The sequence below is a fragment of the Cariama cristata genome, unplaced genomic scaffold (genome assembly GCF_000690535.1).
Source record: "Cariama cristata isolate BGI_N322 unplaced genomic scaffold, ASM69053v1 scaffold23306, whole genome shotgun sequence".
Classification (NCBI taxonomy): Eukaryota; Metazoa; Chordata; class Aves; order Cariamiformes; family Cariamidae; genus Cariama; species Cariama cristata.
Genome location: NW_009624121.1, coordinates 3,140 through 22,641, shown reverse-complemented (window position 1 = coordinate 22,641; position 19,502 = coordinate 3,140). Strand labels below are relative to the sequence as shown.

Sequence of the window (19,502 nt, the reverse complement as noted above, 5' to 3'; positions counted from 1 at the left end):
CCAGAGGCGAGTCCCTGAAAGGGAAGGTGATTTGTAACTGTTTAAAGCGCTGTCTTCTGGCATTTTCTGTTTCTCCTTTCACCCTGGCACCTGACCTTTTGTGCACAGAAACACAGGAGATGGGGGAAAAGCTATGCGTTAGCAGGTTACCCAGGTTTCTGTAGCTTCTGTATCCATTCCTCTGACTCTCCATCATCTTTGCTGCTGCTTCTTATGTTTTTTTGATCAAAGAGTTTTACTCCCCTCAGGACAATCTTCACATCCTACCAACTGGAGGAGCTGGAAAAGGCCTTCAACGAGGCCCACTATCCTGATGTATATGCTAGAGAGATGTTGGCCATGAAAACAGAGTTGCCAGAAGACAGGATACAGGTAATCATATCTCTTGGACCCCTTTATCCTGCTCCTCTCAGCCATGCTCATCACTCCCTGAAGAAAAGGTAGCGGCATGGGAAGGCTGACATTGCTCTGAATAAACCTCCCCAGACTGTCCACTCCCCTGCTCTCGATGGGTAGGCAGCCAGCTCAGCTGTTCTTGACAGATTTGTATCTGGTGTTTGTATTTCGACATGTGCTGTACTGGCGTGTTGTACCAGTGATTTGGGGAGGGGTTGTGTAACAGAGGGGATCCTAAATCATTGAAGGGGAACTGGTGTGCAAGGAAAGACCGCAGCGTTTTGAGGTCTTTGTGGTATAGGCAGGAAGAGAGCCTCATGGAGCGCGGGTCTGGGTGGGCAGTGTGGGAGGGAAGGAGCCCATCTCTGCTCCTTTGGGCACAAGAGGATGCACAGGGACATCGTAGGCAGCCAGTACTGCTGTGGGTAGGACTGCAGTGTGGGAATGACGGCTGAGTCCCCGTGAGGCGTTTGCACCATCTCTACACATTCACTGCATTTGCCTCTTCAAGAGAAGCTTCCCTGAAATTTCTGGGGATAATTTTTTTTAATGATTTTTAATCATTGGGGTTTAATTGTGTGCAAGTCCTGTTGTGCCACTGTGAGGAGGTAGAACGAGGCGGTGTGGAGTATCGCGCTGTGTGGTGAATCCTCCAGCCGTAAGGAGCAGCCTGAGCCACAGGGTTGTGCCAGCACCAGTCTTCAGCGTGCATGGTAGCCAGTATGCAAGCAGTCATTACAGCCCAAAAAGCTGGAGGAGACTTACAGATGCTGTGTACCGCGTAGGAGGTGCAATGGGCTTGGACAGGCCAAACATAAAGTTCACAAGGGTGGACACCGGCAGCTTCTGCTGCCTCCCTCCTCCCCATCCCTTGCTCCCACCAGCTTGCTGCACAAGGCACAGGGATGTAATGGCCAAGTCCTGAACCCATTTTTGCTGGTACGGGTGATGTTTCTTGGCTGGCTGTGGGTTAAACTGGCCTGGTCCCCTGCACACTGGGCAGTGGCTGCCTCTGTGGCTGGTGCACAGCAGTTTCTACAAGAGGCATTGGCCTGAGTGCCAAGTGGTGTTGGGAGGGTCCTGGTTTCCCTGGTTCCTTGTTCTGCTCAGTCCCTCCTCATGCACGCCCAGCACCCGTTGATCCATTCCTTCAGCCTGTGCTCGCTCTTTGCTAAAGAGGTGGCCCAGGAGGCCGCTTCCTCGTGGATTTGGAAGGCAGCTCACAGGGCACTTTTAGGAAGATAGCGCTGATGCTGGAGGCATGCTGAGGCATGACCCTGCACAGAGACAGAGAGATCCTACCAAACAAAAGTGCAGCTCTTTTTCCCTCAGTCCTGAGCCCCCTTCACTGCCCTCGTTCTTGTGCTCAATCAAGAGTGACATTTTCATAAAAGCAAGTTGTGCTTCTTATCCTGTTGTGCTGGCAGGACTCCTGCTGACCTAACAGCTTGTAGATAACCTGTGTGCTGACAGGATATCCAGTGGTCTTCAGAAATAATGGCTTGTCGTCGGAAATCTTACCTGATGCATTAGGATTTTGCTCTGAGCAACAGGCCGTGATGCTTTGCCTCCAGAGAAAGCAAGCTGGATGGAGAGTGATTTTTCCACATGTGACCCTGTAGGATGTCAAGTCAAGAGGGGAGAGATCTGTTGGAAGTTTAGTGTGGCCTGCACCCACCATCTGATGCCGGGCTGGAAAGAAGGTCCTTTGATTTCCCATAAAGGACCTTTTCAAGGGGGGGGTTTATCTAGTGGCACAGTGTATGTTGAACTGCAGAGGCACCATTTGTCCTGTGGCCAGAGCTGAGGGCCCTCACTATGAGTGAGGTGAAGGCAGAAGTTATGGCAGACAATGCAGAGCTGGGCACTGCATGTACTGCTTCTGCATCTGGGGCATCCTTCTAGTTCTGAGCCTCAGTGTTTTACCTAATTTGAAAGTGCGATAGTGGGTAACTTATCTCAGCTCTCACTGACTTGCTGCCAGCATGTCATTCTGCAGCTGGCTAATAAACAACTGACAGCTCTTCCTGTACTGCAGAGTTTTTAAACCTAGGAGTCCTCCTTACTGTGATCCCTCTGCCCCATAGATCCGGTTAGACTTGGGCAGCAGAAGTACCCCATGGTGTGGCTGTTGTGAAATCAGGTGTTGCTAATGGCACAAGTATTCCAAAAGAAAGTGCTTGTGAGTGTCGTGTTCACTCATCATGAAAGGAGAAATCATGAGAAACAGCAGAATTTCTGTGGTATCTGTTGTGTGAGAGCATCAGCACCACGCCAGAGTGAGTGTCAGGGTCATGTAGGAGTCCTGAGCACTGCTGATGGGGGAGATGTGTTAGTTCTCACTGATCCTTCCAAGGGATCAGCACGCGATTGTCCCTTACCACATATTCTGTGAAGTTTCTGTGTCCATGCTTTTTTTTTTTTTTGTGTCACAAGCCATGACAAGATAATTCCCAACCTTGGTTATGCTTCTTGATATTTCACCTCATGTTCCTTTTCAACTTTAGCCCCTTTTGTATGAGCCTAATTCTTTCTCCCTTGTTATGATGTTCACACTCTTTAAATAAATCTAAGCTATTTCTTCTCCTGGCTGTCACTTTTGGTTTTCATCATCACTTAAGCAAGCTGTGAAGATCTTTTCTTAAATAATTTTTCATAAATGACATGCTAGTCTCTGAATCATGTGATTGTTCTTCTGTGAAACCCATCCTGCCTGTCAGTCTTCCTGGAGACAAGGGACCCCAGGCCTACAGCGGCACGCTGGGTGTGTTCTCACCAGTTCAGCCAGACTTCGGGGTCCTTGCAGAAACAGCCTCAAATTAGCACTGGCCTACTTGCTTCCATAGCTATTTATTTCTATTTATCTAGTTCAGTCCCTTCAAGCTTTTTTCAGACAGATTTTTTTTTTATCCGCAGGCTCTTCCCTTCAGTGTTCTGGGTTTCTCATGGCATTTTATTAACTTTGGCTAACAAGCAGAATAATGGCCCTACCAGCTCTAACGCTGGCAAGAGGTGGATGTTAGAGTCTGAGAGCAGGGCAGCTATCTAGTGATGCTTACCGAGTACTTTGACAGCCTCCTGCAATTTTGAACACATGTAAATATCTTAACATCCCATGGCAAGGAGTTCTGCAGCAGAACTACCCAAGTGAAGTAAATCTTGCTTTGAATCTATTAGCATCATTTAATGCCCCTTGGAAGAATCAGCTGACAATGAATCTTTATTCCCTTCTTCATAACATTTGTAATTTCATGTCATCTTATGTTTTTTTCTTGCATGAGTTTCTAACTGCTCAAGGGATCTCTGTATTTTTGTATTTTCATTGTAGCTTGCAGTTCATCCCATCTTTCCACATTGTTCTCTCTATCTTGTAGGTCATTAATGAAAGTGTTTTCTAAGATTGTTGCGAACATCACATGCCGTGGGCTTTGACAGCATTTCATGTGGGTTCCCACTGGATCCACACCTAAGAGTGATATCTATCCCTTATTTTCATTCATGGAATTATTTCTCAGGAGGTAGTAGTCAAAGAGAAAGTAAATCACCTATGAAATTCAGTATGAAAGTGAAATTCAACGAATGCAATTGAGAGAATGATATATAGGAACTGCTTGCATGTAAAACCTTCAGCAGCACACTACAAATAGCCAGCAGAGGCCAAGAAAGTTATTTAGAGAACATTGAATTCAGGAAAAAATATTCAAATCCTCCATTTAAAGAAGGTGAACGTGTATTTTTTTTCAAGGCAACACTTTCACGTTGCATGCATCTTCCTCCCGTATTGAGCTGGCTGCTCCTAGAAAGAACATAAGCATCCTCACATCAGGCAACATGGGAAAAGAATTTAATTTTCCCAGTGAGACACTTTGCACAAGTCAGACCAGATGTCACTGTGGCCATTTTGCAAGATACTTGAAAAAGACAACATTAATCAATGTATTTGAAAGAATATTCAGAAGAGTTGAAGTGTTGTTATTATAATAAACCCAGACCTTTCTGTAAAATTCAGGTGAGGTAAGTAGATTCCTGTGGGGAAGTATATCCTTAATAGACAACTTGAAGTATTCAAAATGGCCTCAAGCTGACAAGTATTCTGACACTTGACTTAAATCAGTGTCATTCTTATCACAGATACTCTTAAGTGTAATGTGTAGATTGTAGAGATGTTATCCTTTTTGAATTTATTAGTAAGTGACAGTTCCAAACTTTAAACACTAGTATCTACAATATTAAAGTTCAGTAACAGTTTGACTTGGGATTATTGAAATGACTGTGTATGTTTGTCATTACAGTATGTCTCCTACTGATCAAATAAATTGATTAATCAGTTCAGTACTTCCAAAAAATAAGATCCTGACTGCCGTTGTAGGGACACTAGATTCTCCTTTTAAGGAAACTAATCAATTAAAAAAGAGAATAAAATTGCTAAGATTGTCAGTTCTTGTTGTTAAGTGATTGTATGGTAATTACATGGATGAAGAATTTTGGGACAGATGAAATTGCTCACGTAAGCAACAGGAACCCCAAGGAGACACTGGTGCCACGTGTGAGGAGTGGGGATTGTCTGTGTATCTGGCAAGCTTTGTCAGGCAGCTAGGAGGTCAATTTTGGCTAAAACCAAAAAGAAACCAACTAAAACTCTAATTGAACATGTGTTGTTTTAGCTGCTATCAGATTAACACATTTCAGTATCGCTCTGTAGCCCTTTAGGAGCTGAATGGGGATGGAGAAATGAAGAGGGGTAGTCATCTGGAGGGAAGCATTTGTACCAAGAGTATTTTTCCGGAACAAGAGGCTTCCCTTGCTTCAGTTTTGCAAAAACGTTCTGTGTTTAGATGTGAATGCCTGAGGAACCTGTATTGCACTGAGCGGGAGCTCAGGAGCGAACCCACAGAGTTCCCTCAAGAAACACAATAGAAAGTGTGAAGGAAAAATTGTCTTTATGCAGTTTTAGCAGCCCTGGCTTCTCCCCCTCTCGCCAGCTTTTCCTGCTTGCTGCAGAGCGTTGAATTGTAGTCCTAATCCCACGGAGTAAGTGTGGAACAGGGATGATCGCTCCATGCAGTTGCTGACCTTTCCTGAATCTGTGCCTGGAATGGCTGCCAAGGGATTTCTTAGTGCTGCAGAAAGTAGTGGTGATGGTGGTTTTTCTAAGCTTATGCTTGTTACTATTACTCTCAATAAGTGAGGACCTGTCAATTCTTGCTAAAACTTTGTGTGACTCTCACACTTAGAAGAGAGAAAGGCCAGCATGAGGCACAGTGCCAGTGGGCTCCCACCTGTATCTCTATACGGCACGTTCAAGGAGATTGTGTAGCTGGAGGGAAGTTACCAGAGCGATTAGGGTGGTTGGAGGTAGATTACCAAGGTGATGGAGAAGCTGAAAGTGTTGCTGCTGTGTGAGTGAACCATTTCAATATCTTAATTTTTTTAAGAATGCTGCAAGCCCTGCAAGAAGTTAATAATAAAATAAAGCTGAGCAGCTAGTGCTGGCTACCTTTGCCAGCAAGTCCTGAGCGCTGGGGCAAGCCATGGCAGCGTGATACCAGATATGTGTCATTAACTTCCCCTATGCTTTTAGAAATGTAGGAAGTGTACAAGTGAGAGTAATAAAACTAATCAAACTTACTGGCTTGGTGAGAATATTATTATGAGTGTTTCTCGTGGCGTATGGTGCATCTCTGCCTCCATGTCTTTAATTGGTATGTGAGGAGTTCATCCACTTTGCTGCCTCTTCAATAACATGCTTGTTTAGTTGATCTAAATTCATATTCATTTCCATTTTTCAATTAAGAGTTGTTTCATTTGGCCCTTTCTGTAATGGAGTGTTTTCATTACCCTTTATCTATGGCCCGTTTTCAGTCCATGTGCTAGAACTTCGTTTACAAGTTAATTACCAGAGCTGCAAACAGAAGGGCTGGGTGATGGGCAAGAACAGGGGCCCAGGCAAGCCTTCCCAAAGGCATTACTGTCTGAAAAGTCTTACGCCGCATGCCTTTGGACAGAGGAAGAAAATGTGGCAGGAGAGAGGAAAAAAAATGGAGGGCTGGGAACATCTCTTCAGCTTACTGTGAAGTGGGGACTCTCCTGCGTGTTGCTAGACCATGCAGGTTACCTGCCCGGCCTGTGGGATTTACCCTGCTACAGCTGGGGCTGTAGGTGCAGTTTAAAAGGAGATTTTTAGTGCAGAGATGGAGATACAGAGTTATGAATACTTTGTATACCCAGGTACTGCTTTATGCCTCTATGTTCAGTCCCTGAGTTGCTTCAGCCACTGACCAATTTTCTAAATGGGACAGAAAACCAAATAAAACCAAACTTGCCTGTCCTTGCCTTCTGCTCTGTTCCTTGCAAGCTGTTTATGGCTGTCACAGCATAAGGGACAGTGTGATTTTGGTGTGCTCCTCCGCACTATTGGGAGAGAAATGGGGCTTTGCAGTGGCAGCTCCTTCCTTGTTCTCTCCATGGTTTGGAGACACGATCACCGACGGTCAGATACCTTCAGTTGGGGGACTTAAGCTCCCTGCGAGAGGAAAGAAAGGCAGGAAACAAAATATGCTGTAGCCCATTGCTGTGGAGTGCCGTGGCAAACTTTCCCCATCACGGCCAGGAGAATGAGGCTCTGCAGGCTTAATGTCAGGCTGTGACAACTCTTCCCCCCATTTATCCCCCTGTTTTCTTAACAACAATAGGTTAAGGGTAACACTTCTCCGAGTTAGCTTAGGCATTGTGGTTCCTCAATCACTTACGCTGTTCTGGAAATGCTGCCCTAAAACACTTGCATTCACTCCTCCTTTTAATGATCAACTTTCTTTTCTCTCTTCTGATGCCACTGCAGTTTTTCACAACTGATTTTTTAAAAAAATAATTGGGCAGCCCAGCAAGTTCAATAATTAATTCCCCTCCAACCTTAGGATGCCTGGCAGAGGGACCGGCTGATGGTTGTGTGTTCAGGTTTTCCTTTAATGACCCTTTATTATAAAGTTTTCCTCCTTTCCTGACTTTGAATAGAGATTTTTTTAACAGTTCAATAACACAGGCACTTTAGAGACATGGTTAATTTACTCTCCCCTTTATTTCTTAATGGATCTGTTTTTCTCTATAGTCTTTATCTTTTACTCTGATAGATCTCAACAAGTTCTTCTGATTCTTCTCTGCCACCCTGAGCCTCTTCTGCCTTTTCATTACCCTTCTTTGTGGGTGTTCTGCGAGCCGGGTTTTGCACAGGGCTGTGCAGTGTTGAGAAGTCTGGTCCTCAACAGACATACAGATGACCCTGATCTCCACACGTGTGAGGCTGGCAGGTCCTTCTGTGGAGCAGAAAAGACAAACTGAGTTGGAGAACTAAAGGTTGCTACAATATCGTACAGCAAAGGTGTCTTCCAGAGACCACCTGCATCAGAGGCTGTGAGAAAGCATTAGATGCTCTTCTGTCTACTCTGAGTGGCGTTTGCCCTGGGAACAGCAAAAGATGTTCAGTTTAGGACCTGCCTGGCGTGAGAGGCACAGTTTGCTCCCTACTTTCTGTTTCAGTGGGTGTCTGTTAGGCTCCCAACTGTCTGAGCAAAGGCAGAGCTGAAACTTTGGCTGGCAGATACTAGAACTTTTAGCGGCAGCTTTCTCTCCAAATTCATAGCAAGGGAAGGCAAGTGAATCATTACTTATACCTGGTCACCTTCCTGTGACTTACCTAAAGGCCCATGGCATGCATGTTGCACATTCATAAACATGGGGGTTATGTCCCCTCCGTGGTCTAGAAGTAACCTACTGGCTGACTCCTGCCTGGCTGTTGGAGCTGACCTGCTACAATGTGGAAAGGCAGCAGCGCTTTGCCAGGCTGGGTTAGCCCGTACCCGAGTTGTTCGGCCAGGCCAGTGCAGCCAGGCTGCCCACCCCTGCCTCTGGGAAGCTCTGGTTCCCGTGCAGCTGCGGGGACTGCAGGGTATGCCACTGGGGGAAATACCTTCTCATCCGTGCTACCCTCTTCTCTCTAAAGCCGCTGCTTGGCTTACCCAGAGGGAAGCTGAACTGTGAGTGTTGTTGGGAAACAACCCGTTGGAAGGATCTAGCCAACCCATCCATGTAAATGTACATGATGAGTGTCTGTGCCAGTCACTGCTCTTAGCCAGACATGCCGGTGATGTCCGTTCCAAGTTAAATTGTTTGATGTCCATCAGGTGTTTCTGATATCCCTAGGTCCCTTTATATATTTGGTTTCACTGCCCTCTTTCCAACTCAGAGTCCCCCACGACTGTCACTACAGCACCCTGCCACTTGTTAGTTGATTGGATCAACTTGTTGAGCTTACATGATGACCACAACTGAGATCAAGGCTTCAGTGGCTAAATGACAGCTGAGGGAGAGTTTCTGCCTGGAAGATCTTAGCTTGGGTGGACTAAGCATGGAGGATAACTGGGAATGCCCTGGTGAGCTTGGATGTGCTGCCCTGGTGCGAGCAGCATCCACAAGCAGGTTGTGTGTTGCCAGCTCTGCAGGTGACACCAGTAGCTGTGCTGTGCACTAGCCTGAGCTGACAACGTCGGCTGCAGGCATCAGTGGCACAGCAGCAGCCAGTGCCTGGAGCATGAGTCTTCTGCAGCTGTAAAGTGTCATGTGAAAACTCCTGTAGTCATGAATTGCCCAAAGAAGGTTAAGGGCATACGGAGCTGAGGAACTTGTAAAGCCAGGAGCAGACACAAAGTAGGAGTAGAGCGCTGGAGGGCCACCTCAGTGCAGCTGATATAACTGCCAGTCCTGACCTCTTGGGTGGTGGTCAGGGGACCTCTCTTCTGGCCTGCTCTTTGGCTCTGGTGGTTCTCCTCCTTCCCCAGATTCAAGAGAGCTCGGTGAATGATTTGCTGAGGTTGGGTGATTAGACATCTCTTACTGCATGAGGCAAGGTCCTTACTGTGTATCTTCCTAAGGGAAGATTGTAAAGTACTGCTACTTTCTTCTTTTGGAGCTCAGTCCAAGCTGCTGCATGGAAACTCGTTACAACATTTTACAATACATAACACGTTTCCCTAGGTATCTTCCAGTTAATGCTTCAATGCACCAAGAGTTCCCGTGCATTGGTGAGCCCATGCTATAGCTCTCAGGGGGACAGTGTGTGGGCTGTCCCCATGCACGCAGGGGTGGGCTTGAGCCTTATCTTGGGAAATGGTGGGCACCAGGCAGTGCTGCAGACACCATCGCCTGCTGGTGCACAGCCTCTGGATCCTACGTGCTTTTCTGGAGGACAGAGCATACCTTTGCCCTTTGCTCTGTGTGTAGTGATAAAGGGCAACATGCAGCTGCTACTGGCATGCAAGGGGCAGCCCCAGAGCACAGGCAGCGCTCTGAGGAAGGCTGGCATCCCGAGCCCTGATTTTGGTGCCCATTGAAAGGTATCGTGAAGGGAATGTGATGTTGCTCCTCCTACTGTCCTGACTTGCCTTGCTCTAACATGAAGGTGATAATATGGTGTGTCCCTGCATGTTCACAGAGTGCATTGCATATGGAAGTTTATGAAGACCTGTGCTAAGGTTTCCTTTGTGCCAGAGGACCTGCAGAGCAGTGTTAGTGGGGGAAAAGGAGGCAAAATGAAATTATTCAGGCAAGATAGCAGCTTGGTTAACCAAGCCAAGCATTGTGAGCACCCAAAGGATGGATGTGCAGTATTACCCTTTGTGACAATGACAAATGTCTCCCTGGGTTTGTGTGGACTAGGATGATGGGCGCACTCCGGCCAGCTTTCCTGTGACTTTCATGCACCCACAACCCTGATGTTTTTCCTGTTTTTCAATCAGCATGTTGGGAAAAGAAGAATTTGAGTGTTTATCTGCCATGTCCCAGCATCTGTCAGCCTATATGGAGCTGTAGCTCCAGCTAAGCTGCTGATCAGCTGACATCATGGTCTGACCATGATGAAGTCAATGTCAATGTAGGGATGCCTTTGCCGTGCAGATGTGTTGCAGAGATTGGGTGTGTGCTGAACCACTGATCTCACTATATCTACCATGCACTTTGTGTGCACATTTGTTTTTCTTTGGGAAAGATGGGAGCCCTGTACCTGATGAAGGTTACAACAGGTGAGAAAACGTATCACCACATGAGACGGCAAGGCCAGGTGACAACCCCAGATTTGCCAAGGGGACACAGTTTAAGACATATTCCCAGGTCACGAGGCATTTTACAGCTTTGGCTGCATAAGTCAGATAAATTGCAAGAAGTAGCTATACTTGGCCCATGTAGTGCTTTTAAGAGCAGGATTCAGAGGCAGGTCTGGTCTGCAAGACCAGAGGCACTGTAAAAACATGTACATTTTTGCTGGGTGCCATATTGAGCCCATATTCAATGTGTGCCCTGTGCTAGTTTAGCTTAGAGGAGACCCCAGCTTGGATGAACCGTCATGTCTTTGCTTGAGAGGGATAAGTACCATCTCACAGCTCATCTCAGTATGTCTGGTTGGACATGTTAGCCGAGTGGGTCAGACATGACTCTAGCTATTACCAGGAAGGGCTCTTGCCATGCTTTGTACAGGAATTGCTCTTTCCGATATGAGCCCAGAAAGCTCTTTCCCAGTGTTTAGTAAGAGGAGGGATGATGAGTCCTGCCATCAGCCATGCAGCCCATGTGCAACCTTTACTACTCTCATTCAACTTCATACGCACTTTATACCAGCCATAGAAAGTGATGTCACCATAAACAGTGCCAATAATTTTGACATTACATTTGAAAAGACAGCAATAAACTATTTCCAGGCTTACACAAGTGGTGCAGTCTCCACTAGCAGCCCAGGGACAGGAAGCTTTCCTGGGGTGATCACTACAGGGCAGGGACTCGAGGAAGCCCCAGGACCCAGTCAGACCTTACATTCTTGTGGCAATTCATTATAAAGCCCCAGGGCCTGTCAGTGCAGATGGGGACATGCTCTAAGGAAGATATGAGGCCATTCTTTGCAGTGTTCACATCCTCAGATTGAACCCAGCCAGGGCCACCAGCCCTGTCCGATACGAGGGTGAGGACATTGCTATTTTTTCAGAGGGGCTTTTAATTTTGACTACTGTTGTTGTAGGGTCTTGGATTGGAAAGGAAGAAGGTAGAAAGGGAGATGTGTAGCTGTCAGGAGGAACTGAGTGCCAAGATGGCAGCAGGGCCCCGGGCGTGGAGGTGAGCTGGAGGTGTTCTCTGGTCAGCAGCTGGTCTCCCCAAAGGGGGGGAGTGACAGATGTGCCACTGGGCATGACTCTAGGAGCAGCGTTCTGCTGTGAGGGGGATAGCAGGCCTGACCGGGTTTTTCTACTCCAGGTGAGGCAAAACCAATATGCCGTCAGAGGTCTGAAGAGCTTGTACTGAGAAAGATTCTTTGTGCCAATGCTTTACTATGCATACAGTTGGGTGACAGGATCAGTCCAGAGCAGCGTGGTGGCGAAAGGGACATAAGCAACTGCAGGGTGCTGCTGTAGGTGTCTGGATGTTTCTCATGGCAGTAAATGCCACAGAGGGAAGAATCTGGTGGATGAACATGAGAAGTTCAGCTTCTGCATGGTTCAGCCTGAGACGACTGGATCCCTGGGAGAGGAGCGTGGTGCTGGATGCACATGAGTGTGTTGGGTCAGAAAGCTTTCAGCACCATCATGTCAAGTAGGACCATGAGAGCAGATTACAACCCAAGGCAATGTCAACGGAGAAGTCCATAAAGCTCCCACGCTGACTGGCTGGGCAGGACAGGGTTTCTCTGCTGTGTCCTCACTTGAAGAGCTCAGTATCAGAAATGGCTTCTTTGCAGGGATTGTACAGATGACAGTTCGGCTACCCGAAGCTGAAAGTTTGCACCAGGGGAATTGTCAGAGAGCAAAGGAGCTATGCCTGTTAGTCCATGGGTGGGGGAGATGGTCTCAGCATTGCGGCTGGGGGGACTTGGGATTTTGTCCCTTGCCTTAGTTGCTGGTTTGCCAACAGCCGTGTGCGGCTGCTCCCCACAGCCTGGCAAGGGCAAGTGGTGGTGGGGTGAGTGCCGAGCTGTCAGTGTGTCTGCATCTGTGTGTGTGTGTGTCTGTGTCTGTGTGTATCTGGGTGTCTCGGTGTCTGTGTGTCTGCGTGTCTGTGTGTCTCGGTGTCTGTGTGTGTGCCTGTGTCTGTGTGTCTGTATCCAGGTGTCTGTGTGTCTGTGTCTGTGTTGGTGCCCGCACAGGTGAGGATGGGCATTTGCCTGTGACCATCCTGTGGCCACTTCGGCACGCACTGCTTCGGGCTGGGATCATCTTGTGCTCCACACGGTTTGGTACTTGGAAGACCCCTGCCGAAATGCTATGTCAAAGGCAGTGTGTGAGGTCTGGTGAAGCAGAAGTTCCCGTTGTCTACGCTGGACTCTTCCTTTAAGAGATGAGAAATACTTGGGCAGGGAAAATAACATTTTTTATTAGAAAGACAAAGGTGGCCACTACCAATTCTGTCTGTGTGCCCCAGCTTGGAAAGTTGTAGCCAAGAAAATGAGTGTAACCAGTGAAAATTTTAGGTTGAAACAATACACAGTAACACCCTAGATGCCTTAAAATATCCCTTTGCTAATTCAGATTCCTGGCTCATGGCCAACCTCAGGGAGATTTCTCTCTTTAGCAGACAATGTTTCAGGAGCTGATGAGGTAAACAAACAAACTAATATGATGAATGCGGATAACAGGACACATTGAGTCTCATGTCCCTTTGCAAAATGAGAGATTCCTCCTACTACAATTTGCTCTTCTGCATCATCAATAATCTGGAGAAGAGTCGGTCATCATTTGTGATTCAGGGGAGCAAACTGGCAAGAATAACCTTGCCAGTCTTGACTCCAAAACACAGCAACCCTGCGGATGAGCACAGAGTGCCTCAACTTTTACTGCTTTGGGCAGTGGGCACTGAAGGTGAGAATTAGATGATGAATAAGGTTAGAAACATCCTCATCTATACGGCTTGGCAATACTGCTGATTTTGGTAAGGGGGCCTCAGAAGAACAGGCATGTGGAACGGATCCAGGAGATGACACTGAAGGTGCTGGCGTTTGCTGCTATCTCGGTTCATAGGCTGTGGCTGCTCTTGGAGGAGACAGTGTCAGTGTGATGTGCCTAGTGGGGTTAGGGAGGGTGTCATGCTCAGCTTGGCCCAAATGATAGGGATTGAGTTGATGGCAGATCCTCTCTGAGCCAGCTGTTATATTACCACCTTCTATTTGCCGGCTTCATACTGAGAGCAGGTTTTGCAAGGTGATGGGTTTTGGTCTTGCAGCGTTTCTATGCCTGGAGGACCAAAGCCCATGGATATGGAAGAGCCTGCAGTTTCTGCAGGGTGTGTAGGCATACTCAACTTGCAACACGCAGTGAGCGTCATCTTACCCTGCTGACAGTGCATGGAGGGTGTCTGGCAGCCTTGTCAGTGGCACGCTTGGCCGCTGCCCCCAGCTCGGCCACGGGCAGTGACCACCCCAGATCCAGCCCTCGGTGTGCCAAGGGCAGCACTTGTGGAGCCTCAGGAGCAGCCCAGGAGAGGGCTTTGGGCTGTTGAACAGCAAATGTGCAAGCATGGGCTGAATTTAGATGCTAACGTGTCTGGTGGATAGCAAGACAAGCCTATCCTTTTTACTCTGTTGTCCATTTTTTGAGGATAGGGTTCCTGGAACAAGCTTCCCATGTTTCACAATGGGTGCTCGTGTGATAATAAAGAGCTATAAATCATCTTAAGGTGTAGCACATTGATCCAGAAGACACCTCTGTGCATCAGCTTGCGATAGCTTTGCACAAACATCTGATGTGCTCGTGTCTAAAACAAATCGGGAGTTTTCACCGCTGCTTGTGAAGTGTGAAAGCACAAACACAGTCTTTTCACCACACCCTGGGCTGTGCAACGGAGAACCAGATGAAAGCAAGTGAGAAGGAAGGTGCATGGTACACAGCCACGTCAATAAAGCATTTCACAAGGCTGGGCCGATCCACGTGATGGGAAGGGTCAAGAGGAAACATGGAAAAACCTAAACGTTGCTTGAAGTACACTGAATTTTACAGATCCAGAGGAAGTTATAGAGTAAATATCTCCGAGCAAAGACAACGAACAGCCAAAGAAGACACAGACTACCAAAACTGTGAGTAAATGTAAGTTTACAGGTGAAACCCTCTCCAGGAAAAGTGAGGTGCAAATAATAAATAACTGCATATTTGGAAGTTGCAGCTGATGTACTAACATAGCTGAAAATACCTCAGAATTACTAAAACTGATGTGTAATTCATCTCAGAATCAAGGCACAGGAGAGCGTTGGTAACACGTCAAGAAATTTGAAGAAAGCAGTGAGAACTTCTCCCAGAAGAAAGTCCCGCTGATGGAGACATCTGAATGAGGGCAAAATCCTGAGAACGGGCCACAGAGAATAATTCTGCTGATCTGAAATGGTGTGGGGGTTGCCAGTGCTGTGCTGGAGCTCCTCCCTCCATGCTCCTCGGAGCTGCTCCTGGCAGAGGTGCTGGGCTGGGGTCTGATCCCAGCAATATTCAGTATTGAGCACCATTGGTTTCATTTGACTTCGTGCCTGAGATGAAGCTCCTGGTATTAAAGCAAGATGGTCAGTCCTCCTGATTTCTGTTCTGCTAGAAATTTCAAACTTTCCTTTTTCCTAGTCAAAACCAAGAGGAAATTCCCATCAAATGACAAAAATTGGTTTGGGAAATCTCAGAATGATCTTACTGAGGTGTTGATGCCATTTTCATTTTCCTGTTTGGCTTTAAAGCATAGATTTTGTATGTCTTAAGCAGCCGAGATTAAAATACAGCATTCAGAGGAAAGCCATAGATAATTTTGATTACATTTCCACTGGCCAGACGCAGTTTTTCCTGTGTGATTGAATCAGCATTTTTTGCTTGAAAATTTTCCACCGTCTCTAGTCAAAATTAGGCTGCCAGCTGGCAAAGCTTCTGCTGGCTCCAGCATTTGCGTGGCTCTGCCGTGGGAAAGGGGATGCTCCAGGGCAGCTGGTTTAGTGGGCAGCACTGGGGCAAGCTGAGACCTGGTCAGGGAGAAGGGCAGGGGAGCATGAGGCATGGGGGAAGATGTTTGGGGCATCAAGACAGGAGGGAGGGGCAAAGGAGAGGTGGTAAAACCATCATTGAAGAGGCACCTGGATAAAAGAGAAATGAGGAGAATTTTAAAAGTTGCCCTATTGGTGCTTGATGGAAAAACCTGTTCCAGGCTGAGATCCCAAGTGTGGCAACTGGTGACAAAAAGAGCTGTGCAGAGCTGAGTCCTGCAAGCCACTATGGGTGCATGGAAAGGTACCACTGCAGCCCCAAACCAAGGCAGACTTGCAGGCACCGTCCCTTGCCTTGTGCAGGAATTTCTCCCTGAAGCCATGGGAGACAGAGAGGAGCTCTGCAGCAAGGGACGTAACTACTGGTTTATCCAAGGCAGGACCCCCCTCCTGGCCCCAGTGGGTCGAGCTGCCCTCTCGCAGCATGGAGGTGTTGGGGGTGGCTGCCCCGCCACCCCGGTCTGGTGGGTGAGAAGGAACCACAGGGGTTTGTGCTGAGGTTGGAAAGGGAGCGAGCCAGTCCCCTCCAGCTCTGCCCTGCGGGCTCTGGGAGTGGGAGGAGTGGATGGCCTGGAGTGGGAGACCCTGCCAGCATCCTGCTGGCTGCATGGCCAAGCGAACCCGTGTGTCACGCAGGCATCGAGGAGCGGGCAGAGAAGGAGGCTGTGCACTCCTGAGGGTCCTTGCTCAGGCCCCGGTAGATTCGCAGCCATCCATGGTTACGTGTCAGCAGTATGAAGTGTAAATCAGACTGTTTATCATGCAGAGGAGGTGACGTGTGGTGAAGCAGCCTGGTTGTAAAATCCTCTCTGACATGCACAGAGTGTCTTCTGCTGGGAGAAGCTGGGATCACAGCCGCTGGGACCACCACCCCAGCCACCCCGCAGAGCTCCCTGCAGGGCCAGGCTGGCTGGCCTCCCCGGAACGGCCAAGGCTGGCTGTCACCAGCGCTAGCAAGCCACCTGCCCTCCCTGCGGCTCTGTCCCTGTAAGGCTTGGGTGTTGGGCAGTTCCCCTCTGCACAGGTAGAAGAGGCAAGCTTGCCTTGCCAGCTGAGAGCAGGACCTCGCTCTGCGGCATCAGTCTTGTGGTCCCCACGTCAGAGCTGGGGGTCTTGGTGCTCCCCCAGTGCTCCCCACGGCAGCCTGAGCTCCCCCACAGCTAAGGGCAGTGGGGACAAGAGAGGGTTAAGCTGTCAGCTCTGTAACGTTAAACAGGTGTCAAAGGCACCTCCATATATCTGCAGATTGAAATCAAATTCTTTGCAGTATAAAAAGATAAATTACCCAGGCGATTCCCGCCTCATCCCACTCATCAGGCCAGCGCCAGACGGCAAGCAATTTTTTTTTTTAATGTGCTAACGACCTAATCAAGCAATCAAGTCGGAGAAGATTGCGGAGTGACCCCGAGCATCCATCTGCCAGCGAGACCCCGCCATTCATTTCCATTCTGCCGTGTACTTTCCGGGAAAGGGAAGGGAAAAAAATAGAAAAGAAAAAAAAATCCTAAACAAATTAACACCCAATTTTCTGTGAGTCTAATTAGTTAAATGAGGAGGTGTTTGGGGTGTCCGCAGGGAGGGAGGGGCTGCCTCTCAGAGAGGGGCCTGGTAACTCCATGGCATTAATTAGCGCAGGTCAATGGCGTGGTTCCCTAGGGACCAGCTGCTTTAATTTCCCGTGATATTTCAGTGCCTGAGGCCCATCGATTCAAACTGAAATTAACTTATTTTTCAATCAGGCCTGGGCTGCCCCTGGGGCTGACTCTTCCTTTGCCTCCTTCTGAATAGACCTCGAGCAATTTTTCATCTAAAGCTGATGCCTCTGCTCGGTGGGAAGGGAGGGGAGCCAGGGAGGGAGGAGGGCAAGGGAGACAAGAGGAATGGAAATCGGAGAGAGAGCGCTAATAGATTTCTGTGAGCATCCCCCCCCGCCCCCGCACCAACGCCACCCGCCTCTCTGCTCACTGCCCCCCAGGTCACAGCTCAGAGATTATTCTGCCAATTTTCTGAGAAGATGAGGGGCTTTTCAAACTGGGAATTCAGGGCGAAGCACACAGATCAGCTTCCCCCTTCTCCCACCTCTCCTGAGCATCCGCCCCCATCCCAGCCCTCCCTGCAGGCACCGCTGCTGGCAGCCCATGCTGCAGCTCAGACACCTGGTAAATAGTGAAAGAAAATCCCAGGCACGAGAGCCAAAAGCCCCTAGAAAAAGATGCTACAATGGCAAATTAATTACATCCTGAGGAGAGGGATGGGACCTGCTCTCACACTTGGTCCTCGCCGCTCCTGCAAGGGAAGGATGCAGAGGTACCCGGGGGCTGCTGCATGGGGGGAAGAGGTCGCAGTGCTTTCGGGATGAGCTCCCACGCATCTGCCTTCATCCCGCTGCACAAACACATGTGAGTTCCCATGTGGGAAGGGAATGGATCTTCTCCCTCTAAAAAACCCATGTGCCTCCTTGTTGCCTGCCCCAGGTTTGGTTCCAGAATCGCCGGGCCAAATGGCGGAAGAGGGAGAAGTGCTGGGGCAGGAGCAGCGTGATGGCTGAGTACGGGCTCTACGGTGCCATGGTGCGTCACTCCATCCCACTGCCCGAGTCCATCCTCAAGTCTGCCAAGGATGGCATCATGGAGTCCTGCGCCCCTTGGCTCCTGGGTAAGAGAGCAGCCACCTTCATGGGGAATGGCAAGTGGGTTGAGACGAAGCAGGGGGATGCGAGGAAGAAACTGGAGCTGTGTTGAAAACACAGGTGGAGGGCAGCAGGCCAAGGTCCCCCTGTCCCATTGCCGTCCACCCCCTTGTTCCCCAACGGCCCTCGTCAATAGCGTCCGACCACTCATTCCAAATCGCTGCTGGTCCTTGAATCCTGACCTGCAGGAAAATTCCAAGGCAGGAATTTTCCCCTCATGCTCAGGCTGGTGTTAGCCTTCAACTCCCATGGTGTGAGCATCCCTTGTGCCCCGCCCCGGAGCAGGGGTTCCAACCCTTCCCCAAGGCAGGAGGCCATCCCAGTCAGATTCCCCCAGCCCCATGATGCTGAGTGGGGTGCCGAGACCTCCAAATGCTCTCTCCTTGCCCCAAGTCCCAGGGGAAACACGCTGCTGCCTCCTGCTCTCAGTACCTCGGGGAGCTGCATTTCTGCCTGGTTTTTGCTTGGTTTTCTGTGCAGACACGGAGGTAGCAGCTACCCTACCACGCTCCTGCTCTTTGCTTCCCGCTTTCTGACCTTTCAGGCTGGTTCTGCCCCAAAACTAATGTCTGGCATCTTGATGACGGGCTGTCCTGTCCTATCTGTGTGAAACAGAGAGAGGCAGAGGGGTGGGTTGTGTGAGGAGCGGGTTGATACAGGAATAGGCAATAGATCTTCCTCCCCAGCCTTGGTGAAACTCAGGCAGCTGTGCTGCTGTCTGAGACCCTCGTCCCCATACAGGGACAAGTTAGCTTTAGGTTCACAGAAAGAAATGAAGGGGAGAGTAATTGTAGACCTTTGGGGGCAGCCCGGAGGCCACGGGTGCTGGAGCCGGGCTGCCCCAGCAGGCAGCTGCCTTGCCTGGGCCGCTCTCGCGTGGGGGCCAGAGGGAGCGTCTCGCCGTGACTGCTGCGTGAAGCGAGGGTTTCTGCTTTTCCTTAATTCTGGCCTCTCTTTATCTTTGCTGTTTTCAGTTCAAGATGGCTTTCCCATGCCCAGGCGCTTTTCTAAACCCGAATACCAACAATTCTTTTTAGGGATGCACAAAAAGTCTCTGGAGGCAGCGGCTGAAGCGGGGAGGCAGACGGAGGTGGAGCGCCAGGCCCTGCCCAAGCTTGACAAGGGTGACAAGGAAGAGAGGGGCCCGGATCCCAAAACCGCCATTTCCCAGGAAGAACTGAGAGAAAACAGCATTGCCGCCCTCAGGGCCAAAGCTCAGGAGCACAGCACCAAAGTCCTGGGGACCATTGCTGGGGAGACCCCAGCCCCGGGCAGGAAGCCGGAGACAGGGGAGGAGGCGGCAACGGCGGAGGATGAGAGACAGACAGAGAAGTTGAACTCGTCGCAGAAGGAGGAGAAGCTGATCTAGGGGGGTGAAGAGGC

The 19,502-nt window shown here is 49.1% G+C and overlaps 1 protein-coding gene across 1 annotated transcript; it reads left to right on the top strand.

Annotated features, from left to right (window-relative positions):
* Window positions 1–248: 248 nt before the first annotated feature.
* VSX2 (visual system homeobox 2) lies at window positions 249–19,488 on the top strand (the record flags this gene model as incomplete). The annotated part of the gene is made up of 3 exons (XM_009703058.1): window positions 249–372; window positions 17,905–18,085; window positions 19,157–19,488. Coding segments are annotated over 3 exons (637 nt in total), but the record flags the coding sequence as incomplete, so codon positions are not given.
* Window positions 19,489–19,502: the final 14 nt, after the last annotated feature.